The 13,263-nt window shown below is 42.5% G+C and overlaps 1 protein-coding gene across 1 annotated transcript in view; it reads right to left on the bottom strand.

Moving 5' to 3' along the window:
• LOC126443350 (uncharacterized) overlaps positions 1 to 13,263 on the bottom strand; it is a 78,649-nt gene that overhangs the window by 43,712 nt on the left and 21,674 nt on the right. Inside the window, exon 3 of the mRNA XM_050090944.1 lies at positions 584 to 750. Coding sequence (XP_049946901.1) covers positions 584 to 750 — 167 coding nt within the window. The remainder of the gene's footprint in view (positions 1 to 583; positions 751 to 13,263) is intronic.

Here is a 13,263-nt window from a genome sequence, read left to right as displayed (position 1 = left end):
ACGACGCTTACCGGTCACAACTGTCGCGAGCTTTGACGTTTAAACGTGGCAATTTGACCGTCGCTGTATACTGCTCCTGGAGGTGCCACACTGTCGCTTGTCGGTTCACCGGCACTATAAACGCGAACCTCTTACTCACCGTACCGTACAGTAGTTCGAGCTCCGACGATGGGCGAACGCAGTGGAGCGTGCCAGAAACAAATGGTACACGAGCGTTAAAAACCAATGTGGTCAGAAGGTCTTAACTGCATACAGTCATAATCGTGGCCCAAATCTCCGCGCGACATAGACAGCTGGGGCTCACACCTTGCAAGTGTGCGTTTTGTATGTGAGACCAGGTTGGTCATCTTCTCTTGTGAGATGCAATCGGTTGTGGTTAGACAACTGTTTCTTTTCTTCAGTGTGATTATTATTTAGTTCTTATGTTTTTATTTCTGTGCACTGTTATTAGGACTGAATTTTCAAATGTGGTGCAAGTCCATCATCATGTGTTCATAAGCCTCGACGAGAGTTTTTATAGAAAACCTAAATGAGCACATTACGCTTTATTTAACAATAACGAACTTCCAAATAATATACTCACCAGGTTTATCCAACCACTCTAACGGAACACCACGCCACCTCTCACATCTCACCCTGCCGGACGTGGCTCTTGCGATGCGCCGAACAGCACGCGCTGACTGGGACAGGATATGATGCCTCAGATCAGCCGCTTGCAGCGTTGTCACGTTCCATTCCATGTTGTTCAACCTTTCAAAATAAAATGGAGTCAGCTTATGTGACAGATGATATTCTGAAACTTGACTGTATTTTGTAGACTAGAATAGTGAAAACTAAACTGAACTTGCCCTTCTCCAGCTCTTACGTTTCCCATTGATAGAGGTCGCCAGCCCATTAGAGACGAATCGAGGTGTCAGACAGGAATTGTTGCGTACATTACGGCTGGTATGCGAGTCTGCTAACATATTCTGGTGAACTGATAATTTCTGATGAAATACAAGAACTCACATACAAACATGCAGCCAGAACTATGATTGGACAAGCACGGCAGACGGCCTTCAAAGGCATGGAGTGGGCGCTCCCCCACAACATGGCTCACCGTCTGCTCCTGGGCGCCATAGTCACGAGCAGCACTTCCACTGTAATACCACGTTTTCAAGACGTTGCCATGTCTCTCTTGTGCCATTTGGATGAGGTTGAATCTTGGTCTTTCGTGACAAGAAAGACCATACTGCGCTACCTTACTCAGTTGGACTGAATTCTTATAGCACTCTGTCTTAGGAATTAGCACCTTGGCATCCTTGATTGTGAGATTAGCAGGGACAAAATTGGACAGAACATGCAACCACTAAGTGGGAGCTGTTGTAGCAATGTCATTAAGAGTCAACATGGCTCCTTAACGCTTTAGCACAATATGCGACAGCTCAATAACCAACAGAAATTGCAGCGTTGTTTTGTTTGTCTATATTTGCTCCCCAGTTTTTTTGCAGGAATGTAGTGCAGTTGATTTAGAATAGAACCAAACGACTTTCACAGGTCCGCGCAGTGCTGCATAAATGACAGTGACAGGAAGAGGGAGACACCAAGGTAATTAAGGAAATAGCTGCAGGAAATTTTGGTCCTATCCAGGGGCTCATATGACTGCCTGTGTGCCTCTGTATCATGGAGGTAGAACTCTGTGGGCTCAGTTCCACTTGTGTTTTGCTGGAGCCTCTGTCTGTAAAAGTACTCCCTCAGTTTGGTGTCAACTCGGAGGCTCGTCGACACAGTCAGAAAGTAGCCAGTTTCACACGATGAATGTGGTCACTAGGCGACCACTACGAACAACAATAAACAACTACCTGGGACCTTGGAGTGCGAAGAAATTGCCTACGTGAAACGGAACCTGGATCAGTGGAGTGGGCTTGTGTTCACCGGCGAGTACAGGTTTCGAACGTCGACTGGGGCTCGTCGTGCAAGGCTGTGTAGGTGACCAGGCACCGGTGCAGGTCTCTATCCATGGGTTCTGCTACGGGGCGGGACTGTCGTAGTTTGGGCTGCTATTATGGTAATACTAAGAGTAGCAGAAAACAGTATAAGGGGAGTAGGATTCTTTAGGAAGGTAGAGCAGAGAGTGTGTTACAGTGAACAGCTCAGTGATACAGTTAAGCTTATCACAATCGACAGCAAACCAACTCCGACAACGATAGTTCAGATAGTACATGCCGACGTCGGAAGCTTAAGATGACAGAAAAAGTATATGAACGTATTGAAAGGGTAATACAGTACGTAAAGGGAGATGAAACTCCATTACTCGTGGGAGACTGGAATGCAGTTGTAGGAGAAAACGTGGAAGAAATGGTTACTGGAGAATATGGGGTTGGGACAGGGAATGAGAGAGAAGAAAGACTAACTCAGTCCTGTAATAAACTTCGGCTAGTAATAGCGAATACCCTTAATCACAAGAGGAGGATGTATAATTGGAAAAGGCCGGGTGATATGGGGAACAACAGTTACATTACATCATGGTCCGAAGGAGATTCTGAAATGATATAGTGGATTGTAAAGCATACACAGGAGCAGATATAGACTCATATCACAATGTAGTAATGATAAACAGTACGTTGAAGGTTAAGAGATAAGTCAGAAAGAATCGATACGCAAATGTGTCAGATACAGAAGTACTAAGGAATGACGAGATACTCTTGAAGATCTGCAAGGCTATGGATACAGAAACAAGGAATAATCCAGTAGGCAGTCCACTTCAAGAGGAATGGATATCTCTGAAAAGGACAATAATAGACATTGGAAAGAAAAATATAGATACAAAGAAAGTAACTGCAAAGAAACCATGGGAATTAAAATAAATAACTGAAGTATTTCTTTTATTACCCATGATGAAAGAAGGAAGTTCAAAAATGTTCAGGGAAATTCAGGAATACAGAAAGGCTAGTCACTGAGGCATGAAATAGACAGGATGTGTAGGAAAGCTAAGACGAAATAGCTGCCTGAAAAATGTGAAGAAATCGAAAAAGAAATTATTGTTGGAAGGACTGAGTCAACGCATATGAAAGTCAAAGCAACCTTGAGTGAAATTGTTAGCAAAGGGTGGTAACATGAAAAGTGCAGTGGGAATTTCACCGTCGAAAAAGGAGGAGGAAGTGAATATATGGAATGAGTACATTGAAGGCCTCCATGAGGAGGGAAGATTTGTCTGATGTGATAGAAGAAGAAAGAAGAGTCGATTTGGAAGAGATAGGAGATCCAGTAATAGAATTTAAAAGAGCTTTGGAGGACTTAAGATCAAATAAGGCAGAAGGGGTAGATAACTTTCCATCAGGATGTCTAAAACCATTGGGGGGAACTGGCGACAAAGCGACTATTCATGTTGGTGTGTAAAATATATGAGTCCGCCGACATACCATCTAGCTTTCGAAAAAATGTCATCCACACAATTCCTAAGACTGCAAGAACTGACAAGTGCGACAATTATCGAACAGTCTGCTTAACATCTCATGCATCCAAATTGCTGACAAGAATAACATATTGGAGAATGGAAAAGAAAATTGAGGATGAGTTAGATGACTATCAATTTGGCCTTAGGAAAGGTGGATGCAACAGAGAGGCAATTCCGACGTTGCTGTCCGTGATAGCAGCAAGACTAAAGAACAATAAAGTTACGTTTATAGGATTTGTCGACCTGGACAAGATGTTGAGCAGTGTAAAATGGCGCAAAGTGTTAGAAATTCTGAGACAAACAGGGGTAAGCTGTAGAAAGAGACAGGTAATACACAATATGTACAAAAGCCAAGAGGGAAATAATAAGAGTGGATGACCAAGAATGAAGTGCTCGGATTAAAAAGGATGTAGGCAGGGATGTAGTGTTTCGCCCGTATTTTCAATATGTACATCGATGAAGCAATGATGGAAATACAAGAAAGGTTCAGGAGTGGGATTACAATTGAAGGTGAAAGGGCATGAATGATACGATTCGCTGATGACATTACTATCCTGAAAGTGAAAGTGAAGAAGAATTACATGATGGGCTGAATGGAATGGACAGTCTAATGAGTACAAAATATGGGTTGAGAATAAATCGAAGAAAGACGAAAGGAATTGGAAGTAGTAGGAATGAGAACAGAGATAAACATAACATCAGGATTAATTGTCACGAAGTATATCAAATTAAGGAATTCTACTACCTAGGCAGCAAAATAACCAATGACACATGGAGCAAGGAGGACATCGAAAGCAGATTTGCACCAGCAAAAAAGGCATTCCTGACGAAGAGAAGTCCATTAGTATCAAAGATAGGCCTTAATTTTAGGAAGAATGTTCTGAGAATGTACGTTTGGAGCAGAACCTAGAATGGTAGTGAAACATGGATTGTGGGAAAACCGGAAAAGGAGAGAATCAACGCATTTGAGATGATGTACTACAGACGAATGCTGAAAATTAGGTCAACTTACAAAGTAAGGAATGAGGAGGTTCTGCGCAGAATGGAAGAGGAAAGGAATATGTGGAAGGGACACGATGATAGGACATCTGCTAAGACATCAGGGAATGACTTCCATGGTACGAAATTGGAGAATACATCCAGCAAATAATTGAGGACGTGGGTCGCAAGTGCTGCTCTGAGGTGAAGAGGTTGGCATAGGAGAGGAATTTGTAGTGGACCACATCAAACGAATGAGAAAACAGATGGCTCAAAAAAAAAAAAAAATGGAAAGGTCTCTAACGTTCCGTCTCCAAATGCTGGAGACATCTTCAGAGGCTATAAAGGCTCAGGCAGCAGTTTGAAACTTCTATAAACTCTACAAGCTGAACTGTTTGTCCGGATCCCTGTGATGTCATCAGACGGCTGCTTAAGAGCGCAGAGTCACGAGTGCGTGTGTTGTCGAGCTTCTGCCGGGGAACACTTGGCGCTGGTTTCTGTATTCAGCACTGAGGCCAGCAGCTCGTCTAATTTCTCTCATTCTTCTTTCCGTTAAAGTTGCTCTCGTGCTTTGGAATTTGAATGCCCTCTCTGTAAATTCAAGCACAGTAATATTGGTTCTGTATTGCAGAGACGAATTTTTAGTTTCCCTGGTCCGAGTGGATATTCTGCAACTGCCGATTTATTGCTATTTCGCAGATGACAACTGCTCTTCTGTTTGTACTACACATGTGTGCTTCACTGTGTGTGCAAGACAATTTATATATTCCTCCTGTGGCAAGTGCTGGCCGTACATTCTTTACAGTGTTCGAAACATTCACGCTCTTTCATAATTGGTATAAACACTGCATCAATACTATGTATTCCTCGTACTCTGATCATGTGAACCGTGACTGCTTTTGCGAATGGGAGTAAATCTTTGTTTCTTCTTCGTGAGAAGCTCCATACCTTTATGGACTTATTGCCCTATTTATCTATTTCTCAGATTACTCATTTATTCTGAAAGTAGTGTTTAAATGGTCGGAGCGTTCCTCCAACTACTCTGGTGACACATTATTTAAGCCAAGCCCACCAATGTTCTCATTACCGCTCTTTTCAGTTAGGGACAATGACTGGAATTTTTGTGAATGTGTGAGTGAGGTTTTTGCAGACCTTCTGTGCCTAACATCTGTGGATTTTCTAAGTAGCCGTACATTTTAAAATATTTCAACTTCTTTCTCTTTTTCTATACTGGATTTTATATTATAACTAATATCATTCGGAAAGTTTAGAAAGTCCGAGTTCTTTTTGTCCATGAGGCTATATAACGAAGTGTGAGTATCATCAATATAACAAAACCAACGATAGTGATTTTTCTTGCTGGGCTGATGAGCTGTTCCTTCCAGTTTTACATATAGAACTCCGTTGTAACTGTGCTGAGTGTGTTTCCTGTAATGAATACAGTTTCAGAAAACTGGATGATTTATTCGAGAGCCTCACAAACTGAGCGAAGTCAGTAACACTTTGGTCCGCCTCAGTTATTCGGCTTCGCATTTACTGGCAGAGCTGTTGAATGTCCTCCTGAGGGACATCGTCCGAAATCATGTCCAGCTGGCAGCTTAAGTCATGAAAACCCCGAGATGGTTCGAGTGCCCTGCCCGGTATGCCCCAAAGGTTGTCAGTTGGGGAGAGGTTTGGCGCCCTTCCTAGTCAAGGTATGTTTGGCGAGCAATAGAAACACTCGTTGTGTGTGTGGGCGAGCATTACCTTGCTGATATGTAATGTCAGTATGGCTTGCATGAAGGACAACAAAGCTGGACGTGGAACATCGAATATCGTCGACGTACCGCTCTGCTGTGTGGGTGACTACTAAAGTGGTCCTGCTATGAAAGTGAACGGCGCCCCAGACCATCACTCTCGGTTGTTGGGCTTTATGGCGGGCGACAGTCAGGTTGGAACCCCCCCCCCCCTCCCTCCCAAGTCTCCAAGGCGTTTCCAGACACATCTTTGCTGGACATTGGGGCTCAATTAGAAGCGAGGCTCATCATAGAAGACTGTTCCAGTCAATGAGATTCCTGGCCGAAGTCGCATCTGGAGATGCCCCAGATGGTCGTGGTATACCAATCTTACTGTCGTCCGCCATATGGTCTGACAACCTCGAGTGATGGTGTGGGGTGTCATTTTTTTTCACAGCAGGATTTCTTTGGTTTTAATCTGTGGTACCCTTACAGCACAGCAGTTCGTCTATGCTGTTCTACACCCCGTTTTGCTGCCTTCAAGGTAAGCCATTCTTGGCTAACTTTTTTTCCAAAATAATGCCCTCTTGCATATGGGGAGAGTTTTTACTATTTGCTTTTAGACTTGCCAAACCCTACCTTGGCCAGCAAGGTGGCCAGACTTCTTCCCAATTGAGAATAATTGGAGCGATATAGGCAGGGACGTCCTACCAGGTCGGGATTTTGACGATCTACCGCAGAATTTGGACAAAATATGGCATGATGTTCCTCAGGGAGACATCCAACAACTCTGTCAATCAATGTCAAGATGAAAAATTGCTTACATAAGGACGCATTATTGACTTACTTAACTTGTTAAACTTCCCTCTTGAAGAAGTCATTCACTTGTTTGTCTGCTCATGTACAGCACAACTACTACTTTCTGTACCTTCCGGATATTTCCTTCACGGAGTGTTCCTTTTTTTTGTCTAAGAGTGTAAATTCCATATGTGACATCGTTTTATTAAGAGCAACTATAGTAAGCAGTAATAGAACGTCTAAATGGGCTAATATCTGATGGACATGAAGGATTCTATTTTTTGTATAATGAACTGAACCTTTTATACGTCTTTTTTTGCTACAGAGGTCTGTAGAAGACTGTCCAGGTATTTGGCAGTCACGCTTGTCGAACAGTCCATAGCGCTAACAACTGGTCTTAATGGAATGACAGGTTTGTGAATTTTTGGTATACCACACAATCTTGATGGGACCAGTTCTGATGTAGTAAGACATTTCTAGTTGGTGAGAGAAATCGAAGAGGCTTTTACTAGCTGATGCGTTACCCTAAGTACTGATCTTGGGAGATTGCTTTTAATCTCACTGTACCTTCTTGGTTGCAATACAACGGAAGTTTTTCTGCAGTAGGTTGATTATTTCATGAGCATTGTAGCGTTGCCCTTATCTACTGGAAGCTCTAGAATACATCAGAATTGAAATCTCGGATAGGTCTCTCTCCACAAGTTAAGTGTTGTGTCATTGTTTATTGCCTCCACATTTAGGAGACGAAGTCTTAGGCACACAAATATGCCATGGACAGTGGCCGAATACCTATTAAGCAAAATTCACCAGTAGGTTGTATTTAAATTAGTTATCAGTACGAATACAGGTGTTAGTGTTTGCTGGAATTACAAAAGAAACGAGGAGTGTAGAAATGGGGTGGCCAAGACATCAGCTCACGGGCCACGCCCGGGCACAAGTGCATTTGGCTCGTTATACACATCTCCCCAATTAACATTTCTTAAATTTTCTCTGAAGTGCTCAATAAACACTGGGTTGAGCAACCTTACAGTTTTATTTCATGGTTTCTGAACTGTACACCTTGCTGTGTTTTCTAATTTAATCAATTGTACATCATGGGCTGATAATCCATTTATCAATGTGAAAGCATGTGTTAGTTTTACACCCTCTTGCTGTACAAATACATTATCTATTAGAGCGCTACTGCCTTGAGCTATACGTGTAGGGAAATTGATAGCTGATTCTATGTTGTATGCAATTAATAACACTTACACTTTTCCGATCTGAACTGGTTAGAAAGTTTACTTAGAAATCATCACAGATTAACAACTTCCTGTTTTGGCTGACAGGCAGCGTAATAGGTAGTCAAACTTTTTTATGAGTAGCTCCCAATCTCCTAATGGGGACCTGTACACTGTTGCTAGCATCAACACTGCATTATCTAGCTGTAGTTTATATGCACAAACTTCAAAGTGCTGATCAATGCAGAATTTGCGTACTTCTACAGTTTTGTACTTATATCCTTTTTTTTTTTTTTTTTTTTTGTAAACGGCAACCCCTCCTTTATCCATGCTATATCTGGAAGTGTAAGAGGCTAAATTATACTAATTTATACGGACACTATCCATCACCACAGTTACATGGTGTTCAGACAAAGTATATCAATCCCACTGTTATTTGTGAGGTCATCTACAAAGAGAGCTTCACTCCAAGGTTAAACGCAGCGAAAACCTCTCAGACAAACAGAACCTAAACGATGTCAAACTTAGCGTAAGGAGGGCTATGCGTGAAGCGTTCAGTGAATTCGAAAGTAAAATTCTATGTACCGACTTGACAGAAAATCCTAGGAAGTTCTGGTCTTACGTTAAATCAGTAAGTGGCTCGAAACAGCATATCCAGACACTCCCGGATGATGATGGCATTGAAACAGAGGATGACATGCGTAAAGCTGAAATACTAAACACCTTTTTCCAAAGCTGTTTCACAGAGGAAGACCGCATTGCAGTTCGTTCTCTAAATCCTCGCACAAACGAAAAAATGGCTGGCATCGAAATAAGTGTCCAAGGAATAGAAAAGCAACTGGAATCACTCAATAGAGGAAAGTCCACTGGACCTGACGGGATACCAGTTCGATTCTACACAGAGTACGCAAAAGAACTTGCCCCCCCCTGACAGCCGTGTACCGCAAGTCTCTAGAGGAACGGAAGGTTCCAAATGATTGGAAAAGAGCACAGGTAGTCCCTGTTTTCACGAAGGGTCGTCGAGCAGATGCGCAAAACTGTAGACCTATATCTCTGACGTCGATCTGTTGTAGAATTTTAGAACATGTTTTTTGCTCGCGTGTCATGTCGTTTTTGGAAACCCAGAATGTAATCTGTAGGAATCAACATGGATTCCGGAAACAGCGATCGTGTGAGACCCAACTCGCTTTATTTGTTCGTGAGATCCAGAAAATATTAGATACAGGCTCCCAGGTAAATGCTGTTTTCCTTGACTTCCAGAAGGCGTTCGATACAGTTCCGCACTGTCGCCTGATAAAGTAAGAGCCTACGGAATATCAGACCAGCTGTGTGGCTGGATTGAAGAGTTTTTAGCAAACAGAACACAGCATGTTGTTATCAATGGAGAGACGTCTACAGACGTTAAAGTAACCTCTGGCGTGCCACAGGGGAGTGTTATGGGACCATTGCTTTTCACAATATATATAAATGACCTAGTAGATAGTGTAGGAAGTTCCATGCGGCTTTTCGCGGATGATGCTGTAGTATACAGAGAAGTTGCAGCATTTGAAAATTGTAGCGAAATGCAGGAAGATCTGCAGCGGATAGGCACTTGGTGCTGGGAGTGGCAACTGACTCTTAACACAGACAAATGTAATGTATTGCGAATACATAGAAAGAAGGATCCTTTATTGTAGGATTATATGATAGCGGAACAAACACTGGTAGCAGTTACTTCTGTAAAATATCTGGGAGCATGCGTGCGGAACGATTTGAAGTGGAATGGTCACATAAAATTAATTGTTGGTAAGGCGGGTACCAGGTTGAGATTCATTGGGAGAGTCCTTACAAAATGTAGTCCATGAACAAAGGAGGTGGCTTACAAAACACTCGTTCGAACTATACTTGAGTATTGCTCAACAGTGTGGGATCTGTACCAGGTCGGGTTGACGGAGGAGATAGAGAAGATCCAAAGAAAAGCGGCGCGTTTCGTCACAGGGTTATTTGGTAAGCGTGATAGCGTTACGGAGATGTTTAGCAAACTCAAGTGGCAGACTCTGCAAGAGAGGCGCTCTGCATCGCGGTGTAGCTTGCTCGCCAGGTTTCGAGAGGGTGCGTTTCTGGATGAGGTATCGAATATATTGCTTCCCCCTACTTATACCTCCCGAGGAGATCACGAATGTAAAATTAGAGAGATTAGAGCGCGCACGGAGGCTTTCAGACAGTCGTTCTTCCCGCGAACCATAAGCGACTGGAACAGAAAAGGGAGGTAATGACAGTGGCACGTAAAGTGCCCTCCGCCACACACCGTTGCGGAGTATAAATGTAGATGTTAACAGATCATCTACTTTATTTTTTATTCCCCTGATATTCTGCTGAAGTGAGTTGATATTACCCTTAGCTTCATCCCTATTTACTGTACATGAAGCTTCTGTTATTCTGTTTTTCTTGCGTGTTGCCTGTTTGGACTTTGACCTTGACATACAAAACGTGTCTGCCTGGTGCCATTAACCACAGGGGTCACCCTCGTGTGACTGAGGCTCCCCCTTACAGTGTCAGCTGACTTATCTCTCCCCTTCCTATTTAGGTGCAGGCCATGCGTAGTGTATCCTCACCTACCAGTAGTGTCAACAGGAACGTCGCGTGTGTGAGGTTTTGGGGGTATCTGGAACATCCCGTTCCTCCACTACTTCAGATAGCAAACCAGAGTGTTAACACGCCTTGCAGCAGTGTTTACGCAGGACCGAACACGGCGCTGAAAGACCTCCACAGACACCACATTTGTGTGGCCAGTTCATGTTCCTATTTCATCCAAGTCTCTCGCAATAGTACAGCTTGGATTCATACCGCAGGCTGTTTCCTGCTGCCCCAACTGTAATTACCTCATCTCCCTAGCATTTGCTTTCACAAAACTTGTGAGCTGGTACGCTGCACCTAACTCCTCCTGAAGGTCCTGGCCTTGACTGTTAACTAGAAGCAATATTCTTCTTTTCCTATTCTGATTTGATCCCTACGTGTCTTTTTTTTCTTGAGGCTAATATTCTGCTTCAAAATACATTCAACTACATCTGGATGAGGGCCTTCCTCCACTACTTCAGATAGCAAGCCAAACTGATTTACTAACTGAATTTCGAAGTTTTTTCAAGTTTCTCTTTTTGCTTCTACCTTTCCTGTCCCTGTTTCTTCCCTTAGCCTACATAATTACAAGTCCTCATTTTGTAATTCAGCCTCAATGGCACAAGTTTTTACCTCCTTTTCAGCGACTTTTCTGTCCTTCCTACATAACGTACGTTGCCATGGAGAGCGTCTTATCTACCCAGTTTCCTCGCCGCTACATTCGCCCCAATAAACCATAACCTACACAGTCTTCACACCCCCGCCTTCAGATTTCTACAGTAAACATCACATTTGCTAGACATGTTTTGACAGAAAAATTTACACAAAGGAAGAGGATAACTTGGCACAAGAGCACTGATGTTACGTAACCTGTATTAATACGCAATGAAGCGCTAATGCAAACAAACTTTTAAAAATCTCAAAAACTTCATAAACCTACCCTTGTAATTCTTTCTAGGCCACAACGTATTCTTCAAACTTCGTATTTTGTTTAACACCAGTGATCTTAGGGAACTTCACTGTCTTTGTCAGAATGTGTCCGTTCCATAAACGCGATTTTCCTTTTAAATGCATCCCCATCAAATGAGGAAAAAGTTACCTTGCAGTGCATTACTGTGGGCAGTGTACAGTCAAGTCCAGTTAAAATGTGAAATCTGCACTAGATTACACATGTTTTCATTTTTGTTCCTGCATTGCTTTTTTTGTCAAAAAATTAAACGGTAGCAAGTTTTAAGTCGTTCCAGGTATGTGCTTCGACATAACCTACGTACTTTGCAGTACGATATGAAGTCTCCATAGGAATCGTTCAGTTTCACTGAAAACCGTTGCAGCTGAAAACGGAAGATGCGTGTGACTTCAGCAATTATACTATGCTTTCTTCCAATTTCGCCATGTGCCAAAGACCTGCAAGTTTAGCACAAAGTGCTTTTTGATGTACAAAACAAGGAATCTCGTCCGTCGACATTCGTGATTTAATCCTGTTTCATTGTCAATCAAATCTTTAAACTCTTTCTGCATATTCCAGAATCCGAATCAAGAACAGTTCTCCACATGAGTAACCTAGAGGCAGGTATCCTCCGATTTGTGAGGCAACTTAAATCACTTAATAACAGCAAGTCTTCCGATCCGTACTGCATACCAATTATGTTTCCTTGAGAGTATGCTGATGCAACAGCTCCATGCATAACAACCTCACACAACCGTCCGCTGGACGAAAGATCCGTGTGAAAAGATTGGAAAGCTGGACAGGTTACACCAATATTCAAGAATGGTGGAAGGAGTAATCCAGTAAATTACAGGTCCATATTATTAACGTCGATATCCAGTAGGATTTTGGAACATATATTGCGTGTGAGGACTATGAATTACCTCGAAGAAAACGGTCTATTGACACACAGTAAAGATGGATTCAGAAAAAATCATTCTTGTGAAGCACGAAGTGTTGAGTTCTATCGACAAGGATTTCTAAAAGGCCTTTGACACTGTACCACACAAGCGGCTTCTACTGAAATTGGGTGCTTATGGAATTAGCTAACTGGGTTCGTGATATCCTGTCAGAGAGGTCACAGTTCCTTATAACTGACAGTCATCGAGTGAAACAGAAGTGATTTCTGGCGTTCCCCAACGTAGTGTTATAGGCCCACTGCTGTTCCTTATCTATATAAATGATTTCGTAACAATCTGAGGAACAATCTGAGATCAAAAAATGTAAAACGATTTAGAAAATATATCTGTATATTTTGGAAAGTGGCATTTGATCCTAGATAATGAAGTCCTCCATATGAGTGCTAAAAGGAATCTGTTAAACTTCGGTTACACGATAAATCACTACATCTACATCTACATCCATACTCCGCAAGCCACCTGACAGTGTGTGGCGGAGGGTACCTTGAGTACCTCTATCGGTTCTCCCTTCTATTCCAGTCTCGTATCGTTCGTGGAAAGAAGGATTGTCGGTATGCCTCTGTGTGGGCTCTAATCTCTCTGATTTTATCCTCATGGTCTCTTCGCAAGATATACG

Source organism: Schistocerca serialis, unplaced genomic scaffold (assembly GCF_023864345.2).
Source record: "Schistocerca serialis cubense isolate TAMUIC-IGC-003099 unplaced genomic scaffold, iqSchSeri2.2 HiC_scaffold_1466, whole genome shotgun sequence".
In the NCBI taxonomy this organism is placed as follows: Eukaryota; Metazoa; Arthropoda; class Insecta; order Orthoptera; family Acrididae; genus Schistocerca; species Schistocerca serialis.
The sequence above is the reverse complement of the archived record's forward strand: the minus strand, read 5'-3'. Positions and strand labels throughout refer to the sequence as shown.